Genomic DNA, 13430 nt, shown 5'->3' on the forward strand with positions numbered 1-13430 from the left:
TCACAAAGGCAGCTGATAAAAAAGTCAATTCTGAAACAGCTCGTATAAAAATCCGGTTCATTGCTTATATCTTGAGCAAACAAACTCGTTAATTTCTCAATGTCCCATCCGAGTACTCCGGAAGAGCCACGAGTCGTTGCATCGTGAAGTGGAGGCCTCTTGCGCAATACCTATTCATGCAGAATTGCACCTGACACGAAGGTAATTAAGAACACCTTAAAGTGGGGGGGGGGAGGAGCAAAGCAATTCCTTCTACAGCCCCGCTGTAGAAGGAATAAAATATATCAGTGTTATTACATTGACTTCGAGTAAAATATGTCAGTGATCTCAGCTTACATCATGACGTGCAATAAAATAAATTACCGGGTTAACTGATGACGTCAGGATACTAGATCATTTTGAGCGTTGATTAGTCAATAATACCTTAAAATCGGCACGGATAGCCTATGCTTCTCGGCATCTCTCCTCCCCTCTCCTCCCCTCCCCTCCCCGGGACTGCCTCCCGCACCAATCCCAGTTTGAAGGATGGGTTCCTCTGAAGAGGTTTAAATATCGGCTCTGGACCGGAGGAATCAGAAGAGCTGTAAACAGCAGAGACGAGAGAGAAGCGCTGGTGCGAGAACACTGTGAAGGAAATCTACAAGAGAGCGACACTCCCTGTGAAACTAAAGGGTGAGTCTGTTCATGCAAGACAGGTTTTTAAAAACATTGGATTTTTTTGGTAAACAATATGATAATTTTGTGTGTGTGTGTACTTTGTTCACGAATTTTTCATATATATTTTCAGCAATTGTAAAATAGTTTGTGTGAACTCTGTGGACTTCAAGAAGTCGCCCTGCCAAAAAAAAAATCTATGCATTATAAAATAGATACACAGATAGGAAACGTAATGGTACAACTGTACACACAGTGACCGGAGAAGGTATACAGAATACGTTGTGTTTTTCTTCCATTACATGTAGGCTGTTGTCTGCCTGGTTTTGGGTCGAGTGAGTTTATGAAGTTGGCTCTTGTAACGGAGCGCGTTTTAAAGTCGTTCTCATTGTAACTAGATCTGGCAGATTTGCAACATGCACTTGACTAAGAGAAACGTGATCTGCATATCTCACTAACACTCATGCTACATGCATGATGCTTTAGGAAAATAATTCGTACATTATATATATATATATATATATATATATATATATATATATATATATATATATATATATATATATATATATTATTAATAAGCTTACTATAACTTCTAAAGTCGATTGAACAAGATAATGGTAAGTAGTTTAAAATAAATTCTACACTATAGACCAATTAATAATAATAATAATAATAATTTATTATTATTATTATTATTATTATTATTATTATAGTTTTTTCTTATACAGAATTTTTAAATCCTGATAGTGTGGAATGAAGGGCTCATATTTGTTTTGATATCTGGTCTAGATTTCAAATATTTATACAATCGACTTTCTCGGTTCCTGGAGTCGGTTTTGTTTTGGTCCGATCCGACCAGTCACGCTAGAAAAACTCTTCCGAGCTCCAGTCCGCTAATCCGAGGGAGGCAGACTGGAAGCTGCAATGTCTGTGCTTTGAGCAGGGAGCTGCACGCAGTTTGATACAGTATTGACTCCGGCATTGCAAGTTTGAACTGCACTAGAGCTGCAGGCTCGCTTGGCAGCGCTGTGACTGCATTTGAAATGATGTTAGCTCCAGGTTTACACTGGAGTGTGTTCGTTTACCACAGTGCTGCGTTTCCACTGCTTGCTCGGAAAAGGAAACGCAAACTGCAAAGGATTCAGAACTAGCGACACATAGCGAAGGGGCTTGTGGGAGCTCCGAATGGATAACCAGAGTTATTCATGTGAGGCTGTGGAATAAAAACCTGGTGTAAACGTAGCACTGGAGTGAATGCATTGTGAGTAAAGCACAGAGCAGTGGATTTGATCAGTCCATCCACCAACAGGATCACATTTGCAGTTTCCGATTCTTTCCCCTGGGGCACCCTTATACAAGCGTCACACAGTATAGCACAGCACAGTATAGCACAGCACAGTATAGCACAGCACAGTATAGCACAGCGCAGTGAAGGCATTGTAAAGCACAGAGAGGGCTGGTAAAGCATAGGGAAGCATTGTAAAGCACAGAGAGGTCTGGTAAAGCATAGGGAAGCATTGTAAAGCACAGAGAGGTCTGGTAAAGCACAGGGAAGCATTGTAAAGCACAGAGAGGTGTGGTAAAGCATAGGGAAGCATTGTAAAGCACAGAGAGGTCTGGTAAAGCATAGGGAAGCATTGTAAAGCACAGAGAGGTCTGGTAAAGCATAGAGAAGCATTGTAAAGCACAGAGAGGTCTGGTAAAGCATAGGGAAGCATTGTAAAGCACAGAGAGGTCTGGTAAAGCATAGGGAAGCATTGTAAAGCACAGAGAGGGATGGTAAAGCATAGGGAAGCATTGTAAAGCACAGAGAGGTCTGGTAAAGCATAGGGGAGCATTGTAAAGCACAGAGAGGTCTGGTAAAGCATAGGGAAGCATTGTAAAGCACAGAGAGGGATGGTAAAGCATAGGGAAGCATTGTAAAGCACAGAGAGGTCTGGTAAAGCATAGGGAAGCATTGTAAAGCACAGAGAGGCCTGGTAAAGCATAGGGAAGCATTGTAAAGCACAGAGAGGTCTGGTAAAGCATAGGGGAGCATTGTAAAGCACAGAGAGGTCTGGTAAAGCATAGGGAAGCATTGTAAAGCACAGAGAGGGATGGTAAAGCATGGGGAAGCATTGTAAACCATGGTAAGTGTACAGTATACTCATGGGTAAAGCTGGATGGATGGACTGCCAAATGACTGTGCATATTTCCAGTGTAAGTCCTCTATACGACCAGCCCTCTGTAGCTGCAGGCAGTGCTGCTCTCCTGTTGTATCTGTGGCTCTGCGGTTTGCTGACTTGCATTCCTGCTGCTGACTCACGGTTCACTCATCTCTACCCCCCCCCCCCCCCCCCCCCCCCCTCCCACCCCCACTCCCTCCCACTGCTCCCTCCGCAGTCAGGCTGCTTGCTTATAGAGATCTCCTCCGTCTCTCTCCCAGCCTGCGACCGGCTGGTACCGATCCAGCAGGGGCTTCGCTGCAGCAGGGGAGCGGCAGAGAAAGAGAAGAGAGAGGAGAGAGGAGAGGTACCGTACGGGGTCTCGGGGCTTGGAATGGGCTCTATTGCCTGATTCGTGCATGCGCTGCTGGGAAGGGAATTTAATTCAGTTTGTGTAGAGAGAATAAGAATCGGGTAACCTTGGTAACGCTGATGCCCTTGTGCTCATAGCGAGTTACAGTTTGATAGGAGTCAGTCCGTGCGGAATGTGAGGAGGATTGCTAGTGCAAATAATTGAGGAAATGGCTCATTGGAGATTCTCTTTTTAAAGGACCTGCCTTCTGTCCCTGCTTGTTATTTTAAAGACAGTTTATTTGGGAGCGTTTGTTACCCTGGGGGTTGATAGAACCCCCTTCACGTGATCACCAGACCTTGGTAGCTTGTTTTTCACAAGCTGATCAGTTAATCGAAGTGAAGGAATGGGCACGGCTGTTTTTACAGCACGGAGCTGCTGTCTGTCACCAGTTTGCTCCTGTGCTTTTGTGCTGCGCTGTGGAGGCAAAGATTTTATAATCCTGCGGAAACAAAAGGACTCAAATCAGCAACTTTGAAAATGGGAGCGTGGGGTGTGAATCTCATTACAAGTTCCCATTCAGACCAGATTAATACAGACCAACAGCTGTGCAGCATAACTGCAGGATTAACAAACACTCTGCCTGGCTTCAGGTCAGCATTGCAGAGTTTGCAAGAAGCAAGATAGAAATGTAGCTGATAGGACCAACACCACCAAGACTCATTTAATTAAGTGTGGAGGCTTTGCCGCAGTGTTTTAAGCTTGACCACGCTTTTGCTTAATAAAGAGTACGAGGAAATGCAATCATTTCTGCTAGACTCGCATTCCTCTAACATTCCATCCAGATACACCCGAGTCTCTGTAAGTCACCTTGGATAAAGGCGTCTGCTAAATAAACAAATAATAATAATAATAATATATGGAAGACTAGCAAGCCAATGCATGATAGCCTTGTTCCATGTTCCCTACAGAAAGCTGGAAAATGTATTTATTATTTCAAAAAATACTTTTTCAGCTATTTTAAAAAATGCATGGGCAGACTCCTCACTCTGAGCTCAATCTGCATGAATTCACTCTGAGCAGACTCCTCACTCTGAGCTCAATCTGCATGAATTCACTCTGAGCAGACTCCTCACTCTGAGCTCAATCTGCATGAATTCACTCTGAGCAGACTCCTCACTCTGAGCTCAATCTGCATGAATTCACTCTGAGCAGACTCCTCACTCTGAGCTCAATCTGCATGAATTCACTCTGAGCAGACTCCTCACTCTGAGCTCAATCTGCATGAATTCACTCTGAGCAGACTCCTCACTCTGAGCTCAATCTGCATGAGAAACGATTGGAGATCCCGCAGACTGTGGTCTGGGTTGCTTGTAAATGGCTCTATTGTATCGAGAGAGAGAGAGAGAGAGAGAGAGAGAGAGAGAGAGAGAGGGAGGGAGGGCTGCTTATTGTTTGGAAGAATGGAGTCTGTTCTCTCTCTGCAGGAGAGAGAGTGAGAGAAGGACCCGAGGGAAGTGAGTCAGAGAGGTTTCTCTTTTAATCTGCGCTCTGATCTCATCGACCACAAATCAGCGAGCTTGATCACATGACACTCCCGAGGGGAGAGGCGGGGGCCCCTGTGATAATAAACAGGATCCAGAGAGCCACTCTCGAGGGGGGAGGGGGCAGGCGGCTCATTGAGTGTGTGTGCAAGCTCGTATAAACAGGACTGGAGATCAATACTCTGCAGCTCAGAGCTGGGCTTTTACTGTAGGACACTTTTAGAAGGGTTAGTTTACCACAGTTTGTTTTTTAATATGCTTTACCAGACCTCTCTGTGCTTTACAATGCTTCCCTATGCTTTACCACACCTCTCTGTGCTTTACAATGCTTCCCTATGCTTTACCAGACCTCTCTGTGCTTTACAATGCTTCCCTATGCTTTACCAGACCTCTCTGTGCTTTACAGTGCTTCCCTATGCTTTACCAGACCTCTCTGTGCTTTACAATGCTTCCCTATGCTTTACCAGACCTCTCTGTGCTTTACAATGCTTCCCTATGCTTTACCAGACCTCTCTGTGCTTTACAATGCTTCCCTATGCTTTACCAGACCTCTCTGTGCTTTACAATGCTTCCCTATGCTTTACTGTATCAAAATGCGTGCAGCTCCCTGCTCAAAGCACAGACATTGCGGCTTTCAGTCTGCCTTCCTCTGATTAGCGGACTGGAGCTCTGCCCAGGGAAGGGAGAGACATGCGTAGAAATCTCTCAGATACTGAAGGCGCTTCTCTTTCAGTCCGGAAATGAGAGCCACTGTGTTTCTGTTTTGTTTATAATGTTTATAATTCCTTTTTTTCTCCTTCCTGTTTTTGAGTGAAAGAGGACGTTCACAGAGGTTATATGAATACAGATGCTGCTCCTCACTGTTTCACAGCCCTGTTCTGTATCTGCGGCTCCGGCTGCTGTTCTGTTAAATGTGTTTTTATAGAAAGAACTGTGAAGTATACGTCTTTGCTCATGAAGCGTTGTATTTGGCTTAACAGTTCAGTGAGCTGTGCTGGCGACTCGTTCCTTCCTCTGCCACAAACCAAATGCCCTTTCTTTACAGTGCTGCAATAAGGAGGCAGCAAGTCGCATTCTGACAGGTGATATCTTTCCTTTCCAGGTACTAACCGTCTCAGACAGACTGACAGGCCGTGAGAGTCTTGTGGAATCAAAGATGGCGTTGCTGTGGCTCCTGATTGCTCTCGGGGCGCTCTCCTCTTCACTGGGAGACGAGGTACAGAATAACCCTTCCTTGCCTGAACGAGGAGCTGGCTGCCCCCTCGCACAGCGTCTCCAGAGGGGAGGCTGGCCTCGCGCTGCCCGGATACAAACCCCCGCCTTCCGCTTGCTCACGCTGAAATCCACTTTGAATTGTGGGTCCGCTATCCTTACAGCGGCTTCTTAAAAAACTGTGATTGATGCATTCTTAGGTGTTAGTTATTAGTTTATTTAGCAGACCCCTTTATCCAAGGCGACTTACAGAGACTAGGGTGTGTGAACTATGCATCAGCTGCAGAGGCACTTACAATTACGTCTCACCCGAAAGACGGAGCACAAGGAGGTTCAGTGACTTGTTTAGGGTCACACAATGAGTCACTGGCTGAGGTGGGATTTGAACCGGGGACCCCCTGGTTACAAGCCCATTTCTTTAACCACTGGACCACACAGCCTCCTACCAATAGGTTACTTTACACAGTATTCTAAGTGAACTAAAGCATTATAAAACCCACACTTGGCTATGTATGCAACCTTACATTCTGTTTAGTGTCGCTGTAGCTACACCAGGTCTGTACTGAGCAGTAATGGCAGGTCTGTATTGAGCAGTAATGGCAGGTCTGTATTGAGCAGTAATGGCAGGTCTGTATTGAGCAGTAATGGCAGGTCTGTATTGAGCAGTAATGGCAGGTCTGTATTGAGCAGTAATGGCAGGTCTGTATTGAGCAGTAATGGCCGGTCTGTATTGAGCAGTAATGGCAGGTCTGTATTGAGCAGTAATGGCAGGTCTGTATTGAGCAGTAATGGCAGGTCTGTACTGAGCAGTAATGGCAGGTCTGTATTGAGCAGTAATGGCAGGTCTGTATTGAGCAGTAATGGCAGGTCTGTATTGAGCAGTAAAGGCAGGTCTGTATTGAGCAGTAATGGCAGGTCTGTATTGAGCAGTAATGGCAGGTCTGTATTGAGCAGTAATGGCCGGTCTGTATTGAGCAGTAATGGCAGGTCTGTACTGAGCAGTAATGGCAGGTCTGTATTGAGCAGTAATGGCAGGTCTGTATTGAGCAGTAATGGCAGGTCTGTATTGAGCAGTAATGGCAGGTCTGTATTGAGCAGTAATGGCAGGTCTGTATTGAGCAGTAATGGCAGGTCTGTATTGAGCAGTAATGGCAGGTCTGTATTGAGCAGTAATGGCTGGTCTGTATTGAGCAGTAATGGCAGGTCTGTATTGAGCAGTAATGGCAGGTCTGTATTGAGCAGTAATGGCAGGTCTGTATTGAGCAGTAATGGCAGGTCTGTATTGAGCAGTAATGGCAGGTCTGTATTGAGCAGTAATGGCTGGTCTGTATTGAGCAGTAATGGCAGGTCTGTATTGAGCAGTAATGGCCGGTCTGTATTGAGCAGTAATGGCAGGTCTGTATTGAGCAGTAATGGCAGGTCTGTATTGAGCAGTAATGGCTGGTCTGTATTGAGCAGTAATGGCAGGTCTGTATTGAGCAGTAATGACCGCAGTGCTTGTTGGAGCTCCCCGCCCCGTTGACACGCCTCCTGCTTGTCGTTTCAGGAATCCCTCGTGAGAACACGGAGAGGAACACGCATGTACAGAGGTAAGCGAGTGACATCACTGGGGCCGGGACCCTGCAGAGCACTCTCTGTCTCTCTCCCCTGTCCCTTCACTGACCTCCTCCCCTCCCTTCTGTCCCCTGCAGAGTACTGTAAGGACTGGCTGTCCGCGGAGGTTCACCAGCACGGGGAGACGTGGCTGCGCTGGCATGGCCGGAGCGTGGAATACTGCCTCTGTGCCAACAGAAAAAGCAGGTGCCACGCGGTGCCCGTTGAGGGTGAGTGAGTCTCAAACAGCGGGACGCTGCTTACAGCTGCTTGCGTTTCCTTTATTAATCTGGCAGTGCCACGATCCTCTGTGCAAGACACTTACAAAACAACATCTGGCCGGATGAACAGTCATCTCTCCTGAAGGAGTGAGATCAGAAGTAATTCATTTTGAATTCAGCCCGTTTTAAAGTGTTTTTTTTTTTTCCTCTACTTCAGAATGCAGCAGGAGTCGATGCTACAACGGGGGCTCCTGCAAGCAGGCTCTCCACTCCCCCGAATTCATCTGCAGCTGCCCCAGCGGCTTCGTGGGACCCCAGTGTGAGATCGGTGCGTGCCCCCAAACTCTCTGCACTCGCACTTCTGCATGCTTCAACTCATTGGGGCGTGCCAGGCTGAAGGCACAGCCATGTTCAGTAAAGAACGGGGGTGTATCTTGGAAAAGCTAGCAAACAAGCATGTTGAAGGAAAATCTAGTTTTAAATAACAGCGCAGTTAAAGCACTGGGATGGACATTTTAAACAGTACGTTAATTCTCCATGGTGAACTTCTTAGAAGAGTCTGCCATCCGAAACTGATAGTACAGTCTGATACTTACCAAAGGCACTTTTAATTAATCAGTCATTTAGCAGACGCTTTTATCCAAAGCGACTTACAGAGACTAGGGGGGTGAACTCTGCTTCATCAACAGCTGCTGCTGCTGCTGCTGCAGAGTCACTTCCAATAGGAGCTTGTTTGTTTTCCGTCTCATCCGAAGGACGGAGCACAAGGAGGTTCAGTGGCTTGCTCAGGGTCACACACACACAGGGAGTCAGTGGCTGGGATTTGAACCTTCTGGTATCAAACCTCTTTCTTTAACTGCTGGAGCAGCAAGGTGTAGAAAGTGTATTTTTGACAGGAGCTGTGCAGGACAGCAATGCTGATCGGAGCTCCTGGTTGACCCGTGTGTGTGTTTGCGGTCTCGTTTCTCAGACACGACGGAGAAGTGCGTCAGCGGGCGCGGGGGCGGGTACCGCGGGACCTGGGGGAAGAGCCGCTCCTCCATCGACTGCCTGAACTGGAACTCCAGTGTCCTCATCGACAAAAAGTACAACGCGAGGAGAGACGACTCCCTGCAGCTGGGCCTGGGGAACCACAACTACTGCAGGTCAGACAGCAGGGGGCACCAGAGAGCTTTATCATAGGTGCAATGTGGTGAGACTGCCACTAGAGGGGGATAGAGAGCTTTATAAGAGATGCAATGTGGCTAGACTGCCACTAGAGGAGGTAGAGTTTAATAGGTGCAATGTGGTCATCCTGCCACTAGAGGGGGGATAGAGGTTTTATAGTTGTATTGTTTTAAGTGAATGATGCATTTTTTTTATGTTTTCTTATACGTTTATTTTTAAACTGAAGTGCTTCTTTAACTGAAATAGTTAAGTTAGGGTTAAAGTTAGATCCAGCGAAGGAGCAGAACGTATTTGTAATAAACACAAACAACATGCTTTATCTACGGATCCTCAGCTTAACTTTCAGGGTTCATTCTAGTGGACTAGCCTTTGCTGTCAGACGAATTTGAGCTGTTTACTGAACTCTGCAGTTACTCGCTGTAATGCAGTTACAATCACTGCTCCCAACCACACACACACACACACACACACACACACACACACACACACACACACACACACACACACACACACACACACACACACACACGCACACACACACACACACACGCGCACACACACACACACGCACTAACCCAGCGCCCGCTCCCTCTCCCTCTCCCCTGCACTGCCCAGCCAGTTGCCATGACTCCCAGTGTGGTCTTGAACCATTCCGCCCCCCCCTTGCCCAGGATAGTGTCTCGAGGGAGTGCTTCAGTAACCCTGAGTGTGCGCTGATGTCTCGCTCTCCTCCTGCTTCCAGGAATCCGGATAACGACACCGAGCCCTGGTGCCATGTGTACAAAAACAAGCAGCTGGTGTGGGAGTACTGCAGTGTGCCCAGCTGTCCCCAGGGTAAGCTTTATCACACTTCTCTGTGCTTTTACTATGGGGAAACTTTTAGAACAGCTAGTTTACCCTGTGTTTTTTTAATAACCTTTACCACACCTCTCTGTGCTTTACAATGCTTCCCTATGCTTTACCACACCTCTCTGTGCTTTACAATGCTTATCCCTGCCTGCCCTGTGCTGTGGGCAGCTCCTCCCTGGGCAGTGCCAGGCAGGCTGTGTTCTGATGCCCTGTTTGTCCCGCAGTTGGCTCTGCGGAGTGCTACGCTGGCACCGGCTCGTCGTACCGCGGCTCGCGGAGCAGCACTCGCACGGGCGCCCGCTGCCTGAGCTGGGACTCGCCCGCCCTCGCCAAGAAAGCCTACAACGCCTGGAGAGTCGACGCCAGGCAGCTCGGGCTGGGCAGCCACAACCACTGCAGGTGAGGAGACCACGCAGCCACGCAGCCACGGCCAGCCTAGCACCAGATAGATACTACTGCACTGCAACACATCCCGTTTAGCCAGCAGGGATGGAAATGAGACTCCTGTTGCAGAGCGGTGTCACCCATTCCAGGTTTTACTAAAAGCTTGATTTAGAGACTCTGTATAGGTAACAAGCTCAGGTGTGTCTGAATAAACTCGGAGCAAAGCCATGTTAGAATGACTCACAAACTCTCTCTCTCTCTCTCTCTCTCTCTCTCTCTCTCTCTCATCTCTCTCTCTCTCTCTCTCATCTCTCTCATCTCTCCACAGGAACCCAGACAACGACTCCAAGCCCTGGTGCCACGTGTACAGAGGCAGAGCCCTCACCTGGGAGCACTGCGACCTGCCCAAGTGTGGTAAGAACACAGCCTGGCTGGGCTGCACTCAACTGGGGATTGGGAGTTGCGGGATGGGGGATTCCGTACACACTGTGGCTCAGTCAGTTGAATTGTCGAATTGTTTGTTTCCCCAGTGGATCGCCCGGTCAGCAGCTCCACTGTGGGGTCCTCAGGATTCCTGAGTGGACACGACAATGCAGTCGGTGAGTCACAAACTCTCAGGCTAATGATGGCTCTAATAATACTAATGATGATGCTAATTGTAATAATAATAATGATGCTGATGAGGCTCCTCCTCTTCCTCAGAGAGCTGTGGGAAGCGGCTGCCCCCGGTCTCTCAGTATCGGATTAAGGGGGGTCAGGTCTCCAGCATCGCTGCTCACCCCTGGCAGGCCGCTCTCTTCGTGTATAACCGCCACGCGCATGCCGACTCCTACTTCTGCGGGGGCGTCCTGATTGGCTCCTGCTGGCTGCTGTCTGCCGCCCACTGCTTCCAGGAACGGTACGTGTCCGAGCTGAGCGCCCCGAACCCCAAAACCTATTGGAAGTGACTCTGCAGCAGCAGCAGCAGTTGTTGATGAATGTCTGTTCCCTTCTCTCTCTTCCTGCTGCAGGTTCCGTCCTAATCTGCTCAAGGTAGTGATGGGACGCACCTACCGGCTTCAGAACTCCACCAACGAGCAGATCTTCAGAGTGGAGAAATACTTCGTCCACGAGCAGTACGACGAAGAGACCTTCGACAATGATATAGGTGAGCCGGCTGTGTGTGTCTCTCTGGCTGTGTGTGTTTCTGTCTCTCTGGCTGTGTGTGTTTCTGTCTCTCTCTCTCTCTCTCTCTCTCTCTCTCTCTCTCTCTCTCTCTCTCTCTCTGGCTGTGTGTGTTTCTGTCTCTCTCTCTCTCTCTCTCTGGCTGTGTGTGTATCTCTGTCTCTGTCTCTCTCTCCTCTCTCTCTCTCTCCTCTCTAACCCCGTCTCTCTCTCCTCTCCTCTCTAACCCCCTGTCTCTCCCCTGCAGTGTTGTTGAAGCTGACGAGTGACACGGGGGCGTGTGCTCTGTCTCGCGCTCGCTCTCCTCTCCTCTCCTCTCTAACCCCGTCTCTCCCCTGCAGTGTTGTTGAAGCTGACGAGTGACACGGGGGCGTGTGCTCTGTCTCGCGCTCTCTCTCTCCTCTCCTCTCTAACCCCCTGTCTCTCCCCTGCAGTGTTGTTGAAGCTGACGAGTGACACGGGGGCGTGTGCTCTGGAGACCTCCTTCGTCCGGCCGGTTTGCCTCCCCGACCCCGGCCTCTCCCTCCCGGACTGGTCTGAGTGCGAGATCTCCGGCTACGGCAAAGAGGAGGAGTGTAAGCGCTGACCTCATTCCATCTGCATGTGTTCTGCTACCAGCAGCCAATCACCGCTCAGGAGTTCTGAGCATTCCAGAACATCTTGGCATCCTGTGCACAGCGATGTCATAGTTCTAAAGTTTAAGAAAATATATGTCAACGCTTTTGAAAAGTAGCCCATCATTACAACCTTGTTTTAGTTCTGATTTACAGTAAGTTTAATGAGTCATGTCGGGTTGTCTAATTCAACAGAGAACTTTTTGCGCAGTTTGAGAAGCCAGAAACCTAAACAAGATGGCATTTCTACAAAACACTCTGATTTCTAAGTTAACACGTTGGGTGTGTGTGAGCAATAAGAAAGTTCAGCCAACGTTAAAACACCCAGTCGTAGGGTCGCCAGCAAAACTAAAACGGAGGTTTTGAAATGTTCAGTTGCTCACTCTACCTCTCGCCCCTGTGTGTGTGACTCTGTGATCGTGACTGACGTCTTGTTGAACCCCTGTCTCTCCCCTCAGTCTCTGCCTTCTACTCTGAGCGGCTGAAGGAGGGTCACGTCCGGCTCTGGCCGTCCCGACTCTGCACCTCGGAGCGTCTCTCCGACCGGCTCGTCACGGAGAACATGCTCTGTGCCGGAGACACGCGTGGGCTGGACGACGCCTGCAAGGTGAGACCCGAGTCCGTGTGCAGCTACAGCCAGAAATATCGCATCACCCTGCAGCATGAACTCCTTGTGCTTCACCAAGTCCAGTGAAACCTGCTGAATAATGTTACACATTCACAGATTGAATTACACTCCGCCGCTCTGTATAGTTTTCCATATACTTGAAAAATGTTTCCGAATCTAACATGAAAATACTACTGTGCTGCTATTATGGTAGACTTTTTTGCGATATCATTTTGTAGTTTCTTTTGATTAAGTAAGAGATCTAAATTGTAGGTGATGCAAAACTTTTGGCCGGAGCTGTAAAATGTTTTTTTGGGTTTCTCGCAGGGGGATTCTGGGGGTCCCCTGGTCTGCTCCAGCGGGGGGCGGATGAACCTCATCGGCATCATCAGTTGGGGCGACGGCTGCGGGAAGAAGGACACCCCAGGGGTTTACACCAGAGTGAGCAAATACCTGGGCTGGATCCAAAGAAAGATCAGCCAGGAGACACGGTAGAGCCAGCGAGACCGAGAGAGGGGAGCAGCCAACCAGCAAACCCGCAGCGCACACACACACACACACACACACACACACACACACACACACACACACACACACACACAGAGTCTGGACCGTCGGGCTAAAACCACTTCCCCTTTAACATCACAATGGCACACACCTGGACTGGACCCGCTAGCCCCCCCTGTGGGATCTGTAAGAAGGACGCAGTTCTGCGCCGTGTGGATCACTGTTACCAGGACCGCCGCAGAGAGGAAGCAGATCAAACTAAAGGGACAGAGCCATTCACAGCAAAACTACGGCCAGCACTTTTGTTCTATAAATGAATCTCGGACTGTATATATAAACTAGCGTGTGCATCTGTGTTACTTTTTAAAAATTGTTAAACTTTTCTATTCTTTTGTGTAACAGTTTTAACATGTTA

The 13430-nt window shown here is 48.3% G+C and overlaps 1 protein-coding gene across 4 annotated transcripts in view; it reads left to right on the forward strand.

Moving 5' to 3' along the window:
• Nucleotides 1–462: 462 nt before the first annotated feature.
• The window catches only part of LOC131706796 (tissue-type plasminogen activator-like), a 13462-nt gene continuing 494 nt past the window's right edge, over nt 463–13430 (forward strand). Inside the window, exons 1-15 of one of the 4 annotated variants that reach the window (XM_059008565.1) lie at nt 464–672; nt 5800–5913; nt 7456–7498; nt 7601–7732; nt 7941–8051; nt 8694–8868; nt 9633–9724; nt 9964–10138; nt 10452–10537; nt 10654–10722; nt 10826–11021; nt 11134–11270; nt 11722–11862; nt 12360–12508; nt 12836–13430. The exon at nt 12836–13430 is cut by the window's right edge and continues 494 nt beyond it. In XM_059008565.1, the coding sequence (XP_058864548.1) occupies nt 5854–5913; nt 7456–7498; nt 7601–7732; nt 7941–8051; nt 8694–8868; nt 9633–9724; nt 9964–10138; nt 10452–10537; nt 10654–10722; nt 10826–11021; nt 11134–11270; nt 11722–11862; nt 12360–12508; nt 12836–13003 (1734 nt within the window). In that variant the 5' untranslated portion in view covers nt 464–672; nt 5800–5853 and the 3' untranslated portion in view covers nt 13004–13430. Of the gene's footprint in view, nt 673–3039; nt 3169–5799; nt 5914–7455; nt 7499–7600; nt 7733–7940; nt 8052–8693; nt 8869–9632; nt 9725–9963; nt 10139–10451; nt 10538–10653; nt 10723–10825; nt 11022–11133; nt 11271–11534; nt 11666–11721; nt 11863–12359; nt 12509–12835 lie in introns of those variants that run through there. The other 3 variants (XM_059008566.1, XM_059008567.1, XM_059008568.1) reach the window with 3 other exon arrangements.

This window comes from Acipenser ruthenus, chromosome 37 (assembly GCF_902713425.1).
Source record: "Acipenser ruthenus chromosome 37, fAciRut3.2 maternal haplotype, whole genome shotgun sequence".
Classification (NCBI taxonomy): Eukaryota; Metazoa; Chordata; class Actinopteri; order Acipenseriformes; family Acipenseridae; genus Acipenser; species Acipenser ruthenus.